The 23,650-nt window shown below is 43.6% G+C and overlaps 1 protein-coding gene across 8 annotated transcripts in view; it reads right to left on the minus strand.

Moving 5' to 3' along the window:
• Positions 1–386: 386 nt before the first annotated feature.
• DUSP16 (dual specificity phosphatase 16) overlaps positions 387–23,650 on the minus strand; it is an 82,969-nt gene continuing 59,705 nt past the window's right edge. For all 8 annotated transcript variants that reach the window (XM_028491033.2, XM_028491031.2, XM_028491028.2 and 5 more), the window contains 3 exons: positions 10,964–11,123; positions 5,717–5,840; positions 387–2,171 (listed from right to left, as the gene is read on the minus strand). In XM_028491033.2, the coding sequence (XP_028346834.1) occupies positions 995–2,171; positions 5,717–5,840; positions 10,964–11,123 (1,461 nt within the window). In that variant the 3' untranslated portion in view covers positions 387–994. The remainder of the gene's footprint in view (positions 2,172–5,716; positions 5,841–10,963; positions 11,124–23,650) is intronic.

Consider the following 23,650-nt stretch of genomic DNA (forward strand, 5'->3'; position numbering starts at 1 on the left):
GACGTGCCGGCGCTGCTGCTCTGCTACCGAATAAATTCACGTCTGGCTTGAAATTAACCTTCATTGGAAGGGTTGGCAACCCCATCTCGAACAGCTCTGATTTATAGAGAGGGAGGTAGACCCGTTTAGCCTCCCAGCCCTCGCTTAAGTCATGCTGCTGCCAGATTCCTGGCGGTTAAGTTGATCCTAGATCGCTTCCTTCCTTCCTTTCTTCACAGAGCTGAAAAGAACGAACAAATGAACGCCCTCCATCCAGGCCCAACTGGAAATGTGTGCAGAGACCGTCTGAATTGGTCTGAAAGGGGTGACTAGCTACCTGTCTGTTCACAATGCCTAGGAAACGGGCCACCAAACCTGGTAGTGGTGAAAGCCCCGACTTTCCGTCTGAGGTACTGGGGTTGCTCTCTAGTAGATCTTGGCAAGGCCCCTAATGGTCGGTCAGCAGAACGATGGTCTCATCGCTCGGCTGTCTGTCTGTCAGGTGCGCTTGGGTTTGTGAATCAGCTTTGGATGCGGTCATTTCTCTTGGATTTACCATTAGGTTCTGTTCCTAATAGGTTCTCCCCGCCCGACCCACAGGCTGGCTCAGTCTCAGCGCTAAGGTGCACTATGGAAGGGACCGGACAGGACTAGTATTTGAGATCTCTTTGTAGCCCGACAAGAAAGTGGTGGGCGCTCCTGTCCTCTGACACCAACTAGAACTCGATTTAGTAAGAACGAGAGGATGTGCGGGCCACTGCATAGAACTGTTTCATGTGCCTGGGGGGAAAGCTAGCCTCTGCCCTTCCACTTGTGTTGAGAGAAATACTAGCTGCTCTCTCAAATGCAGATATTAAAAGAGAACAACGGTGTTGATCCACGTTTTGCTTTTACACCACAGCTCCATTTTCCAAAAATATATATGTATGTACATATATATATTTCAGATTTACAGGGAATATTTTTTTGTGAACAAGAAAAAAGCTGTCCATAGAAGTCACAAGTGTCTGTCTTCTCAGGAGACCTCGATGATTTCCATGCTGCCTGAAAAGCTCGACTGGCTGCCCACCTTCCCCAGTTCCTCCCGCGACCGGTTTTCGGACATGATGCTCTCGCCAAACTCCATCTGGCAGCTTCTGCGTTTGAACTGCTTCTCGAAGGGACTCTCCTCGTGCCAGCTGCGCCGGGAGTCGGCCCTGTCGCTGGGCTTCTGCCGCCGGCGCACGGAGTGGCCCGGGTCGCCGCCGCAGGCGGGCAGCTGGCCGCAGCTGAAGGCGGGGGGCCCGGCGTGGCCTCCGTAGACGGCCGAGGCCGAGTAGAAGTGGGGGGGCTCAGGGGCGAAATACCAGCTCTTGGCCAAGGAGGGGGCGGAGGTCTGGGGGGCCAGGAGGTCCGAGTGCCAGCCCTCGAGGCCCAGCCCGGCGGCGGGCGGGGCCAGGTGCTGCTGGCTGGCCGAGAGGCCGAAGAGGAAGCGGGGCTGGCAGTGGTCCTCCACGCTGCCGCTGCGGGGCAGGGGCGACAGGAGCGGCCTCCCCGCGCGCGGCCGCGCGCCCGGGCCCTCGGGGGCCCTAGGAGGCTGGGGAGCCCGCGGGGGGCCGGCCTCCTCCCGCTCGGGGCTGGCCTCCGGCGTCTGCTCCGACACCTCCCGCACCGGGGAGAACTGGCACGGCTTGCCGGCGCCCTCCAGGCCGGAGGAGGGCTTGTAGGGCTCCGGGGCCGCCTCCGGGGAGGAGAGACCGCGCAGGGGCGCGGCCGCGCCGGCCGACGGCGACACCGCCTTGATGTCCAGGGAGAAGGAGCGCTTGAGGCGGCCGCTGTCCTCCCGCCGGTCCGCGGGCAGGTGGAGCCCGTTGAGCGCCTGGACCAGGGGGCCCTCGTCGGGCGGCGAGGGCTGGGCGCCGGGCGCACCGGCGGGGGGCACAGGCCGGGGCCCCGCCGCCTCCGGGGGAGCGGCGGCGGCGGCGGCGGGGCGGGCGCGGGGCGGCCCGAGGGGCGGCTGGCCTCCCTGGCCGCCCTCCGCGGCGGCGGCGGGGACGGGGACGGGCTCGCTTGGCTTCTCCAGGTGCAGCAGCTTCAGTTTGCTCTTGGGCCCCGCCGCTCCGGTCTGGCTCTTAATCCTCTTCTCGTAGTCCAGCAGCTGGCCCAGAAAATTGAAGTTCGGAGATATAGTAGGTCTTTTTTCTTTCACGAATCTATGAAAAGAGGAAAAAACCAAGAAGACTTGAATTCGACGACTGCCTGTTATCGTAAGAATGTTACTAAGCTACAGCAAGTGAAGAGCTGAGACGGAATCATCGGAGAGACCCTCCCAAGACCTCTGTCAGGTGGCTGGTTTAAAACTTCGGGCAGAGGGTCAAGGAGGAGATAAGGGCCTCTGCATCGGGGAGCTTTACAGCCTGAGCCCGGAGGTGCTAGGAAGCGGGGGGCCAGGCCCCTAAAGTTCTAGGTTGAGCCTCCTTATTTTCGAGGACCCAAGGCTCCCGGTGCAACTGGTAAGAGATGATTCTTCCCTCACCAGCTGGGATGACACCGCCCCACCGCCCACCGGTGCTGCCATCAGAAGTACAGCTTAACAGCCATGCGCCACCTTCAGCTTCCCAACATCAAAGGCCCCACAGCCACTTCAGGACGTTGCACATTTTTAATTAACGATCAGAAGAGAGAGTATCAGATGGCCAGGGTATCGAAGCACACACTTCCCAGTTCCTTCCCTTTGGATTCAGTGTGACAGAGTAACCAGCTACACAGCGCTCTCTGTCTGCTAAGCATTATGCTAATGCACTGAAGGGAGTATTCTCTCATTCAACTCTCAAAACTACCCTCTGTCAGGTGGGTGTAATTGCCCCCATCACAGAGGTACACAGAGTCCTTAGGTGACTTGCCCCAAATCACACGGCTACTAAAGGATGGTGCCGGGATTCAAAACCAGGTCTAGGAACTTCCCTGGTGGCGCGGTGGTTAAGACTCCGCGCTCCCAACGCAGGGGACCCAGGTTCAGTCCCTGGTCAGGGAACTAGATCCCGCACGCATGCCGCAACTACGGAGCCGGCAAGCCGCAACTAAGGAGGCCACCTGCGCAGCTAAGACCCAGCGCGACCAAATAAATAAATAAATATTTATTAAAAAAGAAAAAAACCAGGTCTGATGTCTGGCTTCATTTCTGTAACCACCTTGTTTAAAAAAGAGTCATCAAGGGATCAAAACTAGTTATAAACAGCTTTTATGTTTCATTGTAGAAACAGAGACTCTTTGGAAATAGTAGATGTATTCTTTAGTGGCCCCTGACCCTTCAGGCCACTTCTCAGAAGATGCAGGAGTGAAAACTACACTGAAAATTTATATCTGAATAAGGAAGGAAAGAGAAGAATCAAAAATAAACAACTCCTTGGAAATCAGTAACCTAAAGCAAATTAATGAAGCCAGAAATAATTGCCTCAACTGTGACAAGTGTAAATACAGGATCCTCGTGATGAGACCTCGTAACAGGATATAAGGGTGCCTTTCCTGCTGGTTTCTACCGGGCGCAGGAGGACCTTAGGGAGAAGCCAGAGTGGAGGACGCGGAGCGATGCGGACACAGGGAGGACCCGCCGCCTCAGTTCCTACCAAAAGTGAGAAGCTGTTCAGGTAGCTCATTTCTTTTTCCCAGATTTTCCAATTTGAGAAGGGAGTCCAATTGTTACAGCAGGGCCGGCTCCACGTGCCTATATTTATTGATCCTTTATGACACGCAAACTAACCGCCTCTATCCAACAAGATACACAGGGGACTCCGAGTCACGCGTCCCTGAACACAACCCCAGTCCTCGGTGCTGCTGTCACTGGCTGCCTTCTGTCTGGAGAAAGGCGGGTGGAGGCAACCCACTCAAAATTATACACTTCAAAATCTGGGCAACTCTATGCACACAGCCACATGCAAATCAGGTCAGAGCACGCCCTCACACCACACACAAATTCACAATGGCTTAGAGACTTAAGTATAAGACATGACACCATAAAACTCCTAGAAGAGAACGTAGGCAAAACATTCTCTACCATAAATTGTACCAATGTTTTCTTAGGTCAGTCTCCCAGGGCGATAGAAATAAAAGCAAAAATGAACAAATGGGACCTAATCAAACTTACAAGCTTTTGCACAGCAAAGGAGACCATAAATAAAACAAAAAGACCACCTATGGACTGGGAGAAAATATTTGCAAATGATGATGTGACTAAAAAGGGCTTAATTTCCAAAATATACAAATAGCTCGTACAATTCAGTAACCAAAAAAAAAAACCCAATCAAAAAATGGGCAGAAGACCTAAATAGACATTTCACCAAAGGAGACATACAGATGGCCAACAGGCACGTGAAAAAGATGCTTATCATCACTAATTATTAGAGAAATGCAAATCAAAACTACAATGAGGCATCACCTCACACAGGTCAGAATGACCATCAGTAAGTCTACAAATAATACGTGTTGGAGAGGGTGTGGAGAAAAGGGAACCCTCCTGCACTGTTGGTGGGAATGTAAATTGGTGCAGCCACTATGGAGAACAGTATGGAGGTTCCTCAAGAAAACTAAAACTAGAGTTGCCATATGATCCAGCAATCCCACTCCTGGGCATATCCCCAGACAAAACCATAATTTGAAAAGATACATGCACCCCTATGTTCACAGCAGCACTACTCACAATAGCCAAGACATGGAAACCTAAATGTCCATCAACAGATGAATGGATGAAGAAGATGTGGCATACACACACACACACACACACACACACACACACAATGGAATGTTAACCATAAAAAAGAATGAAACAATGCCATTTGCAGCAACATGGATGGACCTGGAGATTATCATACTAACTGAAGTTAAATTGGAAAGAGAAAGACAAATACCATATGGTATCACTTATATGTGGAATCTAAAATACGACACAAGTGAACATATCTATGAAACAGAAATAGACTCACAGACATACAGAACTGACCTGCGGTTGCTGAGGGGGTGGGGGAGGGAAGGACTGGGAGTTTGGGGTTAGCAGATGCAAACGATTATATATAGAATGGATAAACAACAAGGTCCTATTGTATAGCCCAGGGAACTATATTCAATATCCTGTGGTAAACCACATGGAAAAGAATATGAAAAAGAATATATGTATGTATAAATGAATCACTTTGCTGTATAGCAGAACTTAACACCGTAAATCAACTATATACTTCAATAAAATTTTTTAAAAAATCTAAGCAACTCTAAATTGCAGGAAATTCTACTCAATGAATGGAGTTTGACGATTATTTGGTTTTATACTTGCATATATTGGGATTTTTCCTCAGTGAAAGAGACACAAAATCTGAAGCACGGTAGGACTTCTATAATGAGTATTCTCCTGGAGCGTTTCTTTCTCATGTGTAAATTAGAACAAATGATATTTCCCCAACTAGGCAAAGATACAAACTCAAGTAACAGGATGAAGATCTCTGTATTTGCTCTTCCTTAAACTTAAAAAGTAGCTGAGGATGAACTTGATACATGTGAGGGCAGAATTAGTGCTAAATTATAAAAATGCATTTTTCTCCAATCTTTGAAAAACCATTTAAAAATCCAGTCACCTGTAAAGAGTATAACTAAAATAACCATGATCTGCTTTAACGTGGTCACCACCACCCTCTCCCCTCCGCCCTCCATGTCTTCTCATGAATCAGGTCAAAGGAGAAGCCAGTCTCACAGGGCATGTTCCTGTCCTCACCTGTAAGCTTCATCCAAGGACATATCCATCCTCTTCATGATGTAGGCGATGGCGATGGTGGCAGAGCGAGAGATCCCTGCCAAGCAGTGCACCAGGACACATCCATTGGAGGCTTTTGCTTTCTCTGTATGAGTCAAATTCAGAAAGGGTCATTAATGACAGCTTTGCTCAGCAGTGAACTCTTATTTCCATTTACTCACACAATGTCTTTCATCTGGCAACTCGAAGTAAAGCCCATCTATTTACCTATTTTTCCTTTCAATATTCTTTTAAGGAGGTAGGGGAAGATGATTTCCCCACGATTTACATATAGAACAGTGAAGGTCCACATGTGTTAATAAGCAATGTGTCCCTAACTCAGGTTGCCTCTTATTCAGTACTTTTCACCATGTATTTTTTACATTATTATTTTAATAACTTTCCCTGAGTATAAATCACACATTGTGATCACGTGATTCTACTTGTTTAGTGTAGAAAACTTCAGAAATATAGAATAGTATAAAGAAAATAACATCCAAAATCCTAAGATTTAGCTAATATTTTGTTTACCTATGTTGTCTGATACTTAAGTTTTCTTCGAATTACATAAGAGATACATTTTTTTCTAGTTTTGAGATATAATTGACATATAACATTGTACTTTCGGTGTGTGACATAATGATTTGATATATATGAGCGATTAAATAAAAAATTTTTTTTTCATTTTAAACATGCAACACACATTAACTGTGTAAAAAGCAGGGAGGTGGGGACAGGGAGAGACTTAATCACAGTGATACCACATCACAACGCAAAGAGACGCCAAGTCAAGCAATTTGTAAAATGCTGACTCATAGAATCCACCTTCCTATAATTTCCCTATTTTTCTCTGGGAGATTTTTCTGTGTGTCATAAAGTGGCTCACTTAACTTTACTTGCTGAATTTAAGAAGAAGCCATGTGTGTACCATGAATCAGTTTCAGTAGGTCACCTTAATGAGGACCAAGGGAACTCCGACCTCCTCCTTGATATCCAGGAGATACTATCTGACTGCGTCATGCTGACTCCCCATAACATGGTAGAAGGACTCGTGGACACTGTTAGAACCAAGGAAATTCGATCACACGGTACTGCCATCTCTCACTGTAGATGAGCTTTAAAAGCTTTCTCGTGGACGTGGATGACGTTATCCCACAGCCTGGAAGCAACTACCATTTTAGCCAGTACAGTGACTACCTTAGATCTGAGCAATTACATATGTGCTACCCTTTACCTGCACGCTGCTGCCATGAGCTAAATCCTTCCCTTTTCATCCTTGTTTTCATTGATAACTACCAAAAGTTTACCAAACCTCATGTTAAAGTTCTTTCAATTAACAAGGTATCCAGGGAATCTGCTCTGGCAGCTGAGTAATACAATATACAATAATACTTCAATCTCACCACCTCTGTTATACATATAACAAATTCCCAACGTATAGGACTTATTGTTTGTTATGTACAAAACACCACAGAGCTTTAAGGTACTACATGAACAACCAAGCAGCTTCCCTTTAGACAGGGAAATCAAACACAATAAAACAATAACAAACGAACACAAAACAACATTGAAACAAAGAAAAAAGGACACGCTATACAACCTAACAGTATATAAACACATGTACGTAAAGTCCAAGCCTTCCTGGGCTACACAGCTCTCTTCCTCCTCTCTACTATTCAGTATTTAGCCTATACTGCTCTTAGTATTTCCTCTTTCACCTTGGCCACTAAGAAGCTCAAAGCTAAGGTGTTCGCTCAATTTCAAGAGATAACTGTAATTCAGATTTTACTGTGCCTTTCCTAGTCCCGTATTACCTGGTTCTTGCCCTTCTGTCCCACTTTAATGGGTACGTGTGTGAATGTGTGTTATCTTTTGATCCCAACCTCCTACTGTCAGCTGCTTCAAATTCTTATTGGAAGTAGGCTGGCTTTAAATAATTTTTTAATGTTGACAGTACTCGCTCATCATTTTTAATAATTATCGCGAAACTAGACTAGGAGGACCGAGAAGGGTCTTGCTTCTAACACTCCCCCAAAGGGTTTAACACTGAGCACGTAGTGTGAACCCAGTAAATACTGGCTGGCTGACCGATACATATTTTAAAAGGTAATCTTTATAAAAAATTTGAAAAAGGCTGGAAGGAAATAAAGCAATGATGATAACAGATGTGTTAGGATGTTGAGGTTACAGGTTTCTTTTTCAAATGTTCTGCATGGTACTTATACTGTTCTTAACAATTACAACTGCTTTGATGATATATTTTAAAAATCTAACTAAAAAGTGATTATACTGAAGGGGGGTTCATTAGAACACATTTCTTGGCAGAACTGAGTGCTAAACTGAGTCTCTTAAGGCAAAGGAACTAATACCTATCGACGTGGCAGAGAGGAGAAGGGAAACATTTGAGAAAGACCCACGGTGGGGCTGGACAACCCCTCAGAAAACAGCCTTGGCTGGTGCACGCTGGGCGGGAAGCGACCGGCCGGAGAGGAGGGTTCAGAGGCGGGAAGCAGGTGTTGGAGAGTCTGGGAATGTTGCGCTAAGGACTCGAGGCAATTAAGGAGCCTCTGCAGGTTCCTGAATGGGGGGCAACAAGAAGGCACTGACGGGGAAAACCGGAAATTAAGAAAAAGCCGGTTGCCACTACAACAATCCAGGAATTAATAAACAAGATGTATCTATTTTTTCAATTTTATCTATTTTTCAGTTTTTTCTATTTTATCAATTCTAGGTTTAAAAAGAGAGAGAGGATAACAAATGAAATGGGTTAAGAGGGAGTCGGTGATGGGGAGAAGTTAAAGAGGCTAAAAAGAAGGAAGAAATAACTGAGGTGACAGAGTACAGCTCTAAGAAAAAATAGAAAAGGACTTAGATAATTTTTAAAACAGCTACTGTTTATTAGAGCCAATTATGAGTCAGGCACCTTGCAAGGTGTTTTACGTGCATTATCTGTGTTAATCCGAACAATATCCCTGAAAGGTGGAAACGTTATCTTTAGTCTCCAGATCAGGAAACCGAGGCACAGAAGTTTTAGTAACTCACCTGGAATCATTTAACTGATCACCAAATACAGTTCGGCTCCAAAGTACATACTCTTAACTACCTCCCTGGATCGCCTACGGAAGCCCTGAGTTTGCGGTGGGCGAGGTGGAGAAGGAGCCCGTGCGAGCGGCCAGCCGGGCCGGGGGCCCTGGTCAGTGACTCAGGGCACAGACGGGCAAACGTGCCCGCCGCCGCCTGCGTCCACTAGCAGTAAAGGCAACACCCCATGAAAACTGCGTCCTTCCAACAAACCTTACTGAACAAACAAACGTACTGAAATTTAACCTGAATAATAAAAAGTATGAGCCTATAAGTTATTAAGTCCTGGTATGAGGGTATGTCTTCAAATTATATTCTCTGCCATGACTTAAAGCTTAAAACAGCCTGGACGAGACTAGCAACTGTAGTGAACGTGGGCTGAATTCCACGGTGGGCTGGACGTGTTGCCCTGCATCGTCAGGGTGGGAAAAGGATGGTGGCCCGAACCGTAAACAGGGCCAAGCAAGTGAACTACTGGCAAGCAAAAATACCTTCAGATATACAATGAGATCACGACACGTATCTGGGTGGGTATTTCACCAACCAGCAGCATGGTCAAGTTCCTTTTGTAGGAGTTAAAAGTGGCCAAGAGCGCCAATGAAAGAAGAAAGTAAGCCGGGGGCAAAGTTGTTCATATTCTCTCTTTTCTACCAACCTCCTAAAGCTTAGACAGTGTCATGACTTAACAGAATCAGGTTCTCTTCTCAATAGATTCTGAAATCGCACTTTTAGCTGAAATTAGAGCCAGTCATCTCTGGATCAATGTGACATGCAATGGGAACATTAACTGTAACTGTCGTCTTTTAACGAGGCAAACATTGACCGATATGCTGAATGTTCCTAGAAGTAGAATGGTGGGAAGGATTCATTTGGGGAGTTTTGTTTGTGATTATTTTAATGTGAATTATCAAGCCATTTATCTTCAGGTGTTTCACAGAATGCATGCCAATTAAATCTGAAGTCTTGGAAAAAAGAGACCTGTTTCAGAATTACCCGAAGTTCCAAAAGCACTGTCTAGAAAATTCCTCTCGCAGATGAAAGGATATGGTGAGGGGCTTAATTTACACAGTTTCACTGTTTAAAAGGAAGTAGTTCTTTTTTTTTTAAACTTTCAGTAACCAATTTGGAGTATTTAATTATGGATGAGGTGCTCAAACTTGTGTGACCAGGGGGAAAACTAATGAAAACTCTTCACACAGACACCAAGAGTCACACCTTGTTACGCTGCTCAAGAGCAAAGAACGCATCTCCTCGGTTTAGCCACTTTCCACCAAAACCACATTTCAAATACACATCATCGATTTCCTACCAGCAGACCTGAGCCCGAGGCACCAAAATGTCACAACAGGCCAGAAGCTGGGAGTCAGGGAGGCTCCAGGGCTGACGGGCCCAGTGAGCAGAACAAAGTATGGTGTGGACCAGACCCTGTCACAGACAACGCCACGGAATGACCACACAAGTATTAGGGTGTGTGTGTGCGTGTGTGTGTGTGTGTGTGTGTGTGTGTGTGTGTGTGAGAGAGAGATCTGGCCAGAACAAGAAAGTTTCTCTCAGCACTTTTAGAGAGAGAGAGAGAGAGAGAGAGAGAGAAAGAGAGAGAGTGTGTGTGTGTGTGTGTGTTGGAATTTCATTAGATCCAATACTACTGGAAATTACTGGCACACGGACTGAGGCTTAGGAATCTTGTGACATAAAGACTTTAAATGTAATGGGATTTGTTTTCACAGGATTTGACTTTTCTCTGGGGAAAACATAGCAGCAAGGCAGAAACAGTTTAAGGAATGCCACCACAGTTTCCAAAAGTCTTTTACAGGATTTGAGGAAGTGGGTAAAAAGTTTAATCCCAAAAGTTTAACCGATTTTCAAACACTTGCCAATACATAATCACAGATCCCATTAGGCTTAACCCTGGTAGTGTTAAAGTTAGCTAGGATGTCACAAGGCTAGTCCCTTAGGGATGGCATGGCACACACACGTCACCTTGGCCCCTAAATGAGATAAGTAGCATCATGTATTTTCAGACTTTTGAACTGTATGAAATAGGTTCCTTTTCTCTAATGAAAAAAAAAGGGGAGGAAGGGAGGGAGGGATATACCTCTACATGAGACTATAACCCAAAGGGCTGGTAATATTACTTGAGCTACTTACCAATGAAATCTACTGATTTGTCCAACCACGGCAAAATTTTCTCACAAAAGCTATCATTCACAGGCACTCGCAGGAAATGAGATTCAGGGATAAAGTCTGGCTTGGGACAGGTGTTGCTGGCATTTAACACATAACCAATCCCATTCTGTTGCATCAGCTCCTAGGGAGGGAAAGAGCAATTAAAGTAACTAATAACATACTAGCATGATCACTTTTAAAGAGAAAAGTTTAGCATACTGATTAAAGTGACTAGTTTCCTTGAAACAATCAGACTACATTCAATCAGTGAAATCCAATAAACCTAGCACAATGACATGTAAAGACTTAAGTTTAAAGCAGAATCTAAAACTGAAGTATAGTTAATTTACAATGTTGTGTTAGTTTCAATTGTATGTCAAAGTGATTCAGTTATACATATATATACATTTAGATTCTTTTCTATTATAGGTTATTATAAGATACTGAGTATAGTTCCCTGTGCTATATAGTATGTCCTTGTTGTTTATCTATTTTACATATAGTAGTGTGTATATGTTAATCCCAAATTCCTAATTTATCCCTTCCTACCACCTTTCCCCTTTGGTAACCATAAGTTTGTTTTCTATGCCTGTGAGTCTATTTCCGTTTTGTAAATAAGTTCATTAGTATCCTTTTTTCTTTTTAGATTCCACATATAAGTGATATCATATTTGTCTTTCTCTCTCTGACTCACTTCACTTAATATGATAATCTCTAGGTCCAACTGTGTTGCTGCAAATGGCATTATTTCATTCCTTTTTATGGCTAAATAGTATTCCATTATATTATATATTACATTATATTATATTATACTGTACTATATACACCACATCTGCTTTAACCATTCATCTGTCAATGGGCATTTAGGTTGCTTCCATGTCTTGGCTATTGTAAATAGTGCTAGGCACTATAGCAATGAACAGTGGGTTGCGTGTATTTTTTCAAATTATGGTTTCCTCCAGATATATGCCCAGGAGTGGGATTGCAGGATCATAAGGTAGCTCTATTTTCAGTTTTTTAAGGAACCACCATACTGTTCTCCGTAGTTGCTGTAACAATTTACCTTCCCGCCAACAGTGTAGTAGGGTTCCCTTTTCTTCACACCCTCTGCAGCATTTATTATTTGTAGACTTTATAATGATGACCATTCTGACTAGTGTGAGATGATACCTCATTGTAGTTTTGATCTGCATCTCTCTAATGATTAGCAATACTGAACATCTTTCCATATGCCTGTTGGCCATCTTTGTGTCTTCTTTGGAGAAACGTCTGTTTAGGTCTTCTGCCAACTTTGTGATTGGGTTTTTTTTTTTTTATATTAAGCTGTATGAGCTGTTTGTATATTTCGGAAATTAATCCTTTGTCAGTAGCATCATTTGCAAATATTTTCTCCCATTCTGTAGATTGTCTTTTGTTTTGTTTATGGTTTCCTTTGATGTGCAAAAGCTTTTAAGTTTAATTAGATCCCATTTATTTGTTTTTGTTTTTATTTCCATTACTCTAGGAGATGGCCCGAAAAAGATATTGCTGCGATTTATGTCAGAGTGTTCTGCCTATGTTTTCCTCTAGGAGTTTTATGGTTTCCAGTCCTACATTTAGGTCTTTAATCCATTTTGAGTTTATTTTTGTATATGGTGTTAGAGAATGTTCTAATTTTATATTTTTACATGCAGCTGTCCAGTATCCCCAGCACCATTTATTGAAGAGAGTTTTTCTCCATTGTATATTCTTGCCTCCTTTGTCATAGATTGACCATAAGTGTGCGGGTTTATTTCTGCGCTTTCTATCCCCTTCTGTTGATCCGTGTGTCTGTTTTCGTGCCCAGTACCTTACTGTTTTGATCACTGTAGACTTGTAGTATAGTCTGAAGTCAGGGATCCTGATTCCTCCAGCTCCGTTCTTCCTTCTCAAGATTGTCTTGGCTATTCGGGGTCTTTGTGTTTCCATACATACAAATTTAAAAAAATTTTTTGTTCTAGTTCTGTGAAAACTGCCATTGATAATTTGATAGGAATTGCACTGAATGTGTAGATTGCCTTGGGTTGTATGGTCTTTTAACAATACTGATTCTTCCAATCCAGGAACATGGTATATCTTTCCATCGTGTTGTGTTCAATTTCTTTCATCAGCATCTTACAGTTTTCAGAGTACAGGTCTTTTGCCTTCTTTGGTAGGTTTATTCCTAGGTATTTTATTCTTTTTGATGTGATGGTAAATGGGACTGTTTCCTTAATTTCTCTTTCTGATATTTTGTTGTTAGTGTATAGAAATGCAACATATTTCTGTATATTAATTTCATATCCAGCAACTTTACTAAATTCATGGATGAGCTCTAGTAGTTTTCTGGTAGTGTCTCTAGAATTTTCTATGTATAGTAGCATGTCATCTGCAAACAGGGACAGTTTTACTTCTTTTCCAATTTGGATTCTTTTTATTTATTTTTCTTCTCTGATTTCTGTGGCTAGGACTTCCAAAACTATGTTGAATAAAAATGGCAACAGTGGGCATCCTTGTCTTGTTCCTGATCTTAGAGGAAATGCTTTTAGCTTTTCACCATTGAGTATGATCTTAACTGTGGGTTTACTGTATATGGCCTTAATTATGTTGAGGTACGTTCCCTCTATGCCCACTTTCAGAAGGTTTTTATTATTATAAATGGATGAATTTTATCAAAAGCTTTTTCCACATCTACTAAGATAATCATATGATTTTTACTCTTCAATTTGTTAATGTGGTGTATATCACACTGACAGATTTGTGGATATTGAAAAGTCCTTGCATCCCTGGGATAAATCCCACTTGATCGTGATGCTTTTAATGTATTGCTGGAGTTGGTTTGCTAGTATTTTGTTGAGGATTTTTGCATCTATGTTCATCAGTGATATTGGCCTGTAATTTTTTCTTTTTTTGTGATATCTTTGTCTGGTTCTGGTATCAGGGTGATGGTAGCCTCATAGAATGAGTTCAGAAGTGTTCCTCTGCAATTTTTTGGAATAGTTTCAGAAGGATAGGTGTTAAGTCTTCTCTAAATGTTTGGTAGAATTCACCTGTGAAGCTATCTGGTCCTGGACTTTTGCTTGTTGGGAGTTTTAAGATTACTGATCCAATTTCAGTACTGGTAATTGGTCTGTTCATATTTTCTGTTTCTTCCTAGTTCAGTCGTGGGAGATTGTACTTGTATCTTTCTAAGAATTTGTCCATTTCTTCTAGGTTGTCTACTTTATTGGCATATAGTTGCTCACAGTAGCCTCCTATGATCCTTTGTATTTCTGTGGTGTAGGTTGTAACTTCCTTGTCACTTCTGATTTTACTGATTTGGGCCCTCTCCCTTTTTTCCTTGATGAGTCTGGCTAAACGTTTATCAATTTTGCTTATTTTTTCAAAGAACCAGCTTTTAGTTTCATTGATCTCTTCTATTGTTTTTTTAGTCTCTATTTCATTTATTTCTGCTCTGATTTCTTTCCTTCTACTAACTTTGGCTTTTGTTTGTTCTTCTTTCTCTAGTTGCTTTAGGCATAAGGTTTAGGTTGTTTATTTGAGATTTTTCTTGTTTCCTGAGGTAAATTTGTATCACCATAAACTTCCCTCTTAGAACTGCTTTTGTTGCATCCTGTAGGTTTTGGATCGTCGTGTTTTCATTTTCATTTGTCTCAAGGTATTTTCTGATTTCCTCTTTGATTTCTTCAGTGATCCACTGGTTGTTCAGTAGCATATTGTTTAGCCTCCATGTGTTTGTGTTTTTTGCAGTTTTCTTCCTGTAGTTGATTTCTAGCCTCATAGCGTTGTGGTTGGAAAAGATGCCTGATATGATTTCAGTTTTCTTAAATTTATTGAGGCTTTAAAGCGGAATTTTTTAAGGGCAAAATAGGCTGTTTAAAAGATTACACATCACTAATATAGTCAACTCTCTATTATCTTCATTACTAGAGAGAGAAGTGGAACAAAGAACAGAAAATAAAACCACGACAGTTTACTATGACTTTCCCCTCCTTGGCAACTATGTAAATTTATTATGACCATGTTAGATGTCGTCCCCAAAATGCATGAATAAGTGCATTGATTTACAAGATTTGGGAGTATGCTAGAATCCTTTTGTTTGTTTGTTTTATTTTGTGCTATGACTTCAGAATATATGCACACACAATGAGAACATTTTCTTCCCAAACTGAACATGCTGGTTGTTCTCTAAGATACAGTCCTAGGCCATCTTCTGGCTGTAAATACTCTCTCTGAAGGCTGACTCTTGTTTCCGTAGTTTTAATTATCACCTCTACATGCTGATGACTCTTAAATAAATAAATAAATACACACACACACACACACACACACACACACACCCTCTTTAATTTTTGACCGGTTATTTCCAGCTGCTTCCTGGATAGATCTATTTGGATGTTCCTCAGGACCTTCAAACTCAAAATGTCAGAAACACAGTACATTCTCTTTCTCCCTTCTCTGCCTCAAATTCTTGTTTCCTCTCTGTAATCCAAAACGGGTTTTTGGTAATAACATCCACCCAGACACTTGAGCTAGAAAATGGGATCGTTTCATCCCGTTTTTCTTCCTCACCACCCCCACCCTAATGTTGCCAAACCCTCCTGGTATCACCCCTCCCGTCCACCCTTTCTCTCTACTCCCAGTCGCTGCTCAGTGGTAAGCCCTCACCATGGTAGCAAAAAAGCCAACAGGGAGCTCTTGAAGTCTGCGGCGTTTTCCTCTCCAAACGACAACTAGAGTAATCTTTCTTGTAATTAAACACGAGCTAGGTGCTTTATCCGCACTTAGTTTCATCACGTCTCACTGCCTGCTCCTGTCCCGTACAAACTCCAAATGCCCATCACACATGCATCCCCCCTTCCCCGATGTTCACACCGTTTCTGAGCTCAGCACTCCCTGTTCCTCTTCCTGATGACTCTTCCACTTTTCTACTTTGTTTAAGTTAACCTTACGATGAACCCCTCCTACTGGTGCATAATTAACCATTCTGCTCTCTGCCCGTCCAAAGGACTTTGGACGTGCTATTAGTAAAGTACCGAGCACACCGTGTTATCATTAGCAGATTGACTCTTGTCTCTCCTAGTAAGCAGTGAAGTAGTGAGATCTTGGCCTGATGCTTGCTTGTTTTTCTCCCTTCAGCACCAGGTACATAGCTGCACTCAGTCCGTGTTTGTTCAGCTAACATCCCGTCCACCATTTTCCAGGCAAGCCTATACAACCCACTTCATTTAGTCATCCACTGCTGCCTCTCAGGGAATGTTCTTGGCCTGAAATCATTCTCTTCTAAGCAACTCCGGTCACGTCTTCCTTTTCTTGGAATGCTACCTCCTCTGCAAATCTGTTCCAACTCCCCGAAGGACAGTTGGTCATTTTCTCCCTATTTTAGCCTCCTGCCAACTCGCTCATCCCTTCATTTACCACATTCAGTGCAATAAATATATTGTTTTACAGAAAAGGTAGACTGAGTAAATCCAGATCAGGTGTGCAGCCCTCTCAGCTATCAGATGGCAGTCAAGAAATAGCTTTTGGAGCTAGGCGAGCTTCTTAGACTGACTGACCCTTGCCTTCCGAAGGTCTCGTAGGCTCCCATTAGATCTCAGTGGTGTTTACAACTTTTAAACGTCTGTACACGAGCGAAGGTCACGCTGTTTTCTACCACTGTCTGATCACCACAGTGTTTCCCACGCAAGAACGGCAGCGTTACTGGAGATAAAAGTCTTTCAGGCCTTTCTCATGAACTCTCCTTAAAGAAAGGAACCTTTTTACATGTCCTTCTCCTTTCCATCAACAGTGTGACAAAGATTTATTAAATTAAAAGTAGTCCGATAATAAAGACATAGGAGTCTTTGAGGAGAGAGGCTGACGCGGGCAGCGTTACCTACTCTACACAGAAGACCACAGGCAATGCTTGCAAAGGACAACACTAACGTGCGACAAGTCAGCAGTGAGCGTCAAATGTGATTTCCCCACACACCGTCTAGAACAATGTACGCTTCTGACAATTAGCCTGATAGTCTACATTCTGGAGAAATGACCACTTAAACCTCAATTCAGCAGAAAATTTGTTGGGCACCTTTGCTACAGGTGCTATGTTATATTAACAATATACTACTATGGCACACATGGTACCCATTAATAAACAACATCTAACATTTACTGAATGCCTGCTATGGACCTGGTACTGTGCTAAGCATTTAAATGAACTGTCTCATTTAATCCTCACAACCACCCTTTGAGATGGATACTATTCTTCTTCTCATTTTTAAAATGAAGAAACTGAGGCTTAGAGAGTTTATGTAATGTTTCCATAGTTATACAGCTAACAAGTGGTCCAGAGTAGAAATCCAAATCCAAGCATATTCATCTCCAGAATCTGTCCTCTTAACTGCCATTCTCTACTGAAGTTCTTTTTGAAGCAAATTAGATGCAGCAGTAAAGTAACTAGCCTACATACAGACTTTCTTTTTAACCAAATGAAGTAACAGAATATAAAGTTTTAATTGCATCCTTTTTCACCCTTTTTAACTGTAACCAGTTAGGAAATAAAGGAGCACCCCTCTGGGCATGGACTTCTCTGAGGAGACTCTGAGAGCAACTCAGGACACTTGATGGCTATTGGAGGAGACTAATCGGTCCTATTTTACCTCTTTCTTCCCTGACTGTCACCCCAGCTGTAGCCACACGCATCGCAGCGTGGCCCTGCCGCCGTGTTCACACTGGCATCTGCTGCTCCCGGCTGAGGCCTGGTTGCCCACGTGCACGTCCCCCAGCCTCACGCCGCTGCTGCCACGTGCCCGACGGGAAGGAAACATGCAAAAGGGGCAGTTCTGACCTCATGCAAGAAACATCAGTCATCCAAGCCTAGAACGCTGTTTATGTCTCAACAATATTCTCCACATATAAAACAGTGTGCCACGAAAAGATGCATTTAAGTAGTAGCTTTATTTTAGATAACTGATGTAAGTGGGGAGGGGACATTAATGTGTTGAAATGGAGTGATAATAATTTAACCACAAAATGAAATGAGAAAAAAATGGTAGTTATACATCAGTGGAAAAAAATGAGTTAAAAGAGGAAACCGTTAAAAATGTTACATGTATACGTAAAACATTTTAACTCAAAACAAATAAATGTACATCAATTCACTAATTTCTGATGCAGGACCTTGGTGTTTTTTTAAAATAGGTTAGGTGATTGCAGTTCTTAAGAAAATCACAACCAAATGCATCTACCACTTATACTTTCTTTCCATTCTTTAAAGAGCAAGAACTAGTAAAGCAATAAATCAGTACAGAATCTTCTAGATTATGACTGTCCCCTAAATATTCTACAGCTGCCTTCCCCCACCTAGTAAGACAGAAAAAAACGTAGAGCCATCTGTCTTTCCTGAATCTTTTTTTTTTTAAATATTTATTTATTTATTTGGTTGCACTGGGTCTTAGTTGTGGCAGGCGGGCTCCTTAGTTGCGGCTTGTGGGCTCCTTAGTCGTGGCTCACCGGCTCCACAGTTGAGGCACTTGGGCTCCTTAGTTGTGGCGGCATGCATGCGGGATCTAGTTCCCTGACCAGGGATCAAACCCCGGGCCCCTGCACTGGGAGTGCGGAGTCCCAACCACTGCGCCACCAGGCAAGTCCCTTTCCTGAATCTTTTGAAAACATTTAGCTTAGGTCATAGAAAAACAACTCTCTTTCCTCATTCATATTTCATCCGTGTATGCAATATTTTAACTAACGTACATCGTTATAATAACAAGTACATTGGCCTAAACAGGTCTGAGAACAAACACAATTGCGTCCTGGTGAGCAAACCGTTCAAATGGGGTTAGTAGCCCTGCGACGGCCCAGAGCCCACTGCTGCCAGGAGATAGGCGTCCCCCTGCCGAGGGCGGCAGAGCAGAGGGGTGGGCGGGGGCTGCAGTCAGCTGAGGCGTCACGTGACTGTCACGTGACTGTTCTGTTCCCTTCTCTCCTGATGATGTTTATGGCCGGGCATATAAGTGGCCGAGAGGGCATCTTACGTCAGTGTTTCTGACAGCAAGAACTGGGATGGAACTACAAGTATGAAGAACGGGTTTGTTTTATAGAATCGTGACTGCTTTTACTCAGAGATGGAGGTCTGTGACTTCCTACCACATTTTAAGGAATTTATGTAATTCATTCAGCGTTGTTTCAGTGTGTTGTGTAAAGCGTACACAACTCAATATTACTCTGTCCCATCATTAAACACCGTAATCCTTAGGCTTCCAGAGAGCATTCATGCTGTTTAATATTTAGCTCAACTTTGTGCTCAGTCGGCTAACACGTGCTTCCTACTGATAACATAATCTTTCTTCTCTGGCCTTCAAATATCCTTCCGACACCGTGGCCTCTGGGTTCTCTGAGCGCCTCACCTTGAGCTCTCCCTCCCGAGGCCCGGTCTGGTCTCCGCCATTACCAGTAACCATGACCTCACACAAGGCGCTGCAGGACGCCACCTCCTTCCTTCCAGCTTACTGTCTTCCACCACCACTCCCGGCGTCCCTCAGTCCCCCCAGGACCTCATTCAGCCTTCTCTCGGTCCTTCATCCTCGTGACGTCTGTCCTTCCTTCCTGGCCCGACTTAAATTCTGTGGCCAGTCATTACACAGTTGACCCTTGAACAGCTCAGGTTTCAACTGTGCGGGTCCACTTATACATGGATGCTTTGCAACAGTAAACACTACGGCATTACAGGATCCGCAGCTGGTTGAATCTGAGGTTGCAGAGGCCCTGCGGATGGGGAGGGCCGACCATAAACGATACGTGGATTAACCGCCTCACTGTTCGAGGGCCACCTGGACTCCCTCCCTCGCTTTCACCCTCAATTACTGTGTCCCTCCGTCACCTCTTCACACTCACTTGGCGAGATCACAGCCCTGGAGAAACCTGGCCCGCCACCGAGTCTGCGTCTGCACGCAGGCAGCTGAACGTGGCCCGAGAAGAACACTCAGCAATGCCGCTGCCGGGCCCCCTTGTAGTCACGCTCCTCAGCGGGCACCTGGTGACCCTGGTCCTCACCTGGCCTCTAGCCTGGACGCCATTCCAGCCCTTCCCCGTTCTTTTCAAACTCTCCATATGTCCTCCCTCACCCTCTCTCTCTGCTCACGGATGATCAACACTGAGAAAACAGAAACAATCAGAAGGAAGCTTTGATAAACTTCTACCACCACTTCCCCTTCCGCCAGCACACGTGCCTCTAAACCCTCCTTCCTCCTGTTACTGTGGGTGAACTCAGTGTGCAGGACAAGCACACGGGCACCAGTCCCAGAAAACTGGGAGCCCGGCTCAGCACGTGACTGTTCACTACCTGAATGACCTTGGAGGGGCTACCTGGCCTCCCTCAGCTTTAGTTTCCTTACCTGTAAAACACGGCTAATGATCTCTATTTTGCAAAGCTGTTATGAGGATAAAGTGGCGCATGATATACAAGTTTCAATAAATGTTAGTTCCCTTACTTTACCTTATTTTTAAAATAATAGTTTGTGGGAATGTAAACTGGTGCAGCCACTATGGAAAACAGTGTGGCGGTTCCTCAAAAAATTAAAAATAGAGCTGCCATGTGATCCATCAATTCCACTGCTGGGTATTTATCCGAAGGAAACAAAAACACTATCTCCAAAAGACACACGCACCCCCTTGTTCACTGCAGTACTATTTACAAAAGTCGAGACATGGAAACACCCTAAGTGCCCACCGATAGATGAATGGATGAAGACGACATGGTATTATGTACACAATGGAATATTATTTATTCAGCCTTAGAAAAGAAGGAAATCTTGCCATTTGCGGCAGCATGGATGAACCTTGAAGGCATTGTGCTAAGCGAACTAAGTCAGACAGAGAAGGACAAATACTGTATGATCTCACTTACATGTGGAATCTAAAAAACAAACAGAAACTGAATTCACAGATACACAGGACAGATTGGTGGCTGCCAGAGGTGGTGGAGGGGAGGGGTAAAGGTGGTCAAAAGGTACAAACTTCCAGTCATAAAACAAGTAAGTCATGGAGATGTAATGTACAGCAGGCCGACTATAGATAATAAGAGTGTGTTGTATATTTGAAAGTGGCCAAGAGAGAAATCTTAAAAGTTCTCATAAGACAAAAAAGGAGTAGCTATGTATGGTGGTAGATGTTAACTAGATTTATTGTGATCATTTAGCAATATATACAAATATTGAATCTTGGATATAATGTTACTTGAAACTAATATACCTGAAACTAATATAATGTTATACGTCAATTATATCTAAATTAAAATTATCTTATAAATCATATGGTATATAAATTATATCTCAGTAAAGTTGTTGCCCACCCCCCAGCCTGTAATGTATATCTTTCACTAATTCAAACTGTCCTTTCTCCTAACTGGCCTCAAGTAGGGAAATTACACTGAATGTAGCAGGCCGGGTATAAAAAAGGGTTCAGGTGTAAAGTAGAAAAGATCACCCCCTAAGAAATTTAAAAATAGATTCTAGTTTCAAAACACAGTCAAGAAAGTGTTCAAAAATAATTTTTGTGAGTCAAAAAATAAATCTTAAATTTTACTGCTATGATTCGCATTCACTTTTTTTTCCCTTTAAGTTTCCTTCTCCTAAACCATGAAATAAACTTTGCCCTGTAGTTGGACTAATTTCTAAATATGGGCGCTATGCTCTGTTGATACAGGCTGTGGAGTAATATATGGAATACAGCTTAATATACAGCCTTAATACAACTGCTCTGTTTGGCCAAGTTGCCCATGTTCCTTTAGGCTGAGGACAGAGGTCCCATTAAATCACACAGGCACTGCAAATCTAGATAAAGGCGTTGTCATTTTTCTTTCTGAAGTCAATTTAATGAGTGAGTTTGCATTTGCCACTCCCTTTGCCTTCAGAATTGACCTACTTCCTCCAGCCAGCCTTCCTCAGCCAGCCACGCCCAACGTACCCACCACTCACCCTAGACCCCTGTACACCCTACCCGGTGGTGACAATAACAGTGTCCCTATAAACCAGGAACTGCTCTTGGTGCCGGGCATGAGGACCCGTCGCTGGAGCCTCACAAGAACACGAGGAGGCAGGAACCATTTCAGTCTGCAGGTGAAGAAGCAGATTCGGCCACATGTGGCTCCACTGCTCCGGCTGGTGAGGCGAAGACCTGGGATGAGAACCCTCCCCGTCCAGAGCCGGCTCTCGCTCCTGCCTGAGTCACCTTGTTTGCGAATTACCGTCTCAGGAACAGGTCTTGTCTGACCAACCTGCACTCTGCATGGCGTTCTACACACAGTGGACCCAGAATAAATACTTCTACTGATCATTTTGACGACATGAGCCTTTGTCTTCCTAGATCACAGAGAAACCTGAAAGCAGTATTTGGCTATACGGTGTCCGGGCTACAGCCTAACTCTCGTACGAAAACACCAGAGAAAGTGGCAGTAGTCCTGGTGACGGGCGGAACAGCAAGGCAGCCCAGGAGAGCCACCTGTGCATGTTAAAAGACTGAAATGAGAAGCTACCCCCAAAAAGCTGACTGCACCCTGTTTAAAATGGCGAAAGAGGGGGCACAGCAGCTTTAGTGAAGAAGCCGAAGAGGTCCTGGCTCAGGAACTACTCGCAGTAGGGAATTCCGTCATACATCCTGTGTGTAAGTGGGAAACAAAAGCCCATTTGAAATTTTAACTGGTAAAGGAGAAAAAAACATCAGGAACTTTTGTCTCTCCCATTATAACTAGAGATTCTGGTTCAAGTCCCACTCGGTCAGATGTGAACTGGGCACCAGCAAACTGCTTTAGTGTAACAGCTGTACAACTCCAGTACAAAGACCAGAGGAGGACAGACTGTGGGAAACAAAGTACAGACGTGAGGGGAAAGGAAGAGTGTTCTTTTTGCTACCAGTGCCTTCTTACAGTCTTTTACAGAAGAGCTATGTCTTTGAGACCTATGTAAAAACAATCACATGCTCAGAGTATTGACCTGCACCGTCTGATTTGTGGCAGCACAGGCACATGCGGCACGTCCACAGTGAGAGGTGCAGAGACCATAAGATACACACCGGATTTCAGAGACCTAGTACCAAAAACTGTAAAGTGCCAATAATTTTTTATATTGATTGCATGTTGAAATGATAATATTCTCGACATATGGTGATGAATGTTATTAAAGTTAATTTCCCTTGGGTTTTTTTTTAACTTTTTAAATAAGGCTATCAGAACATTCTAGATTATATATGTGGCTTGCATTATACTTCTGTGGGATGGTGCTGGTCTAGAACATGCTGTAGAAAAAGCAGGAGGAAACAAACCTCAGCTGGGATTCAACAGACTGTTAAGATTTGTCAGTCCTTCATAACAGTCTGTTACAGAGATTTCAATTTCCAGAGGATGAGGATTTCTGGTGTTCTACAAACACAGGACTTAGAGCCAGAGTAGTTTGGGTTTGAGGATGTCTCTGTCACTCACTAGCTTTGAGGTCAATGACTTTCTAGCCACAAAATCTTGGGTAAGTAAGCGACATAACTCAAGAGCCAACCTACCTCCAAATCCTATTATGAGGGTTAAATGCAATAACATAAAGAGCCTAGCATTTTACTTTTTTTTTTTTTTTTTTTTTTTTTTTTGCGGTACGCGGGCCTCTCACTGCTGTGGCCTCTCCCGCTGCGGGGCACAGGCTCCGG

Source organism: Physeter macrocephalus, chromosome 6, assembly GCF_002837175.3.
Source record: "Physeter macrocephalus isolate SW-GA chromosome 6, ASM283717v5, whole genome shotgun sequence".
Classification (NCBI taxonomy): Eukaryota; Metazoa; Chordata; class Mammalia; order Artiodactyla; family Physeteridae; genus Physeter; species Physeter macrocephalus.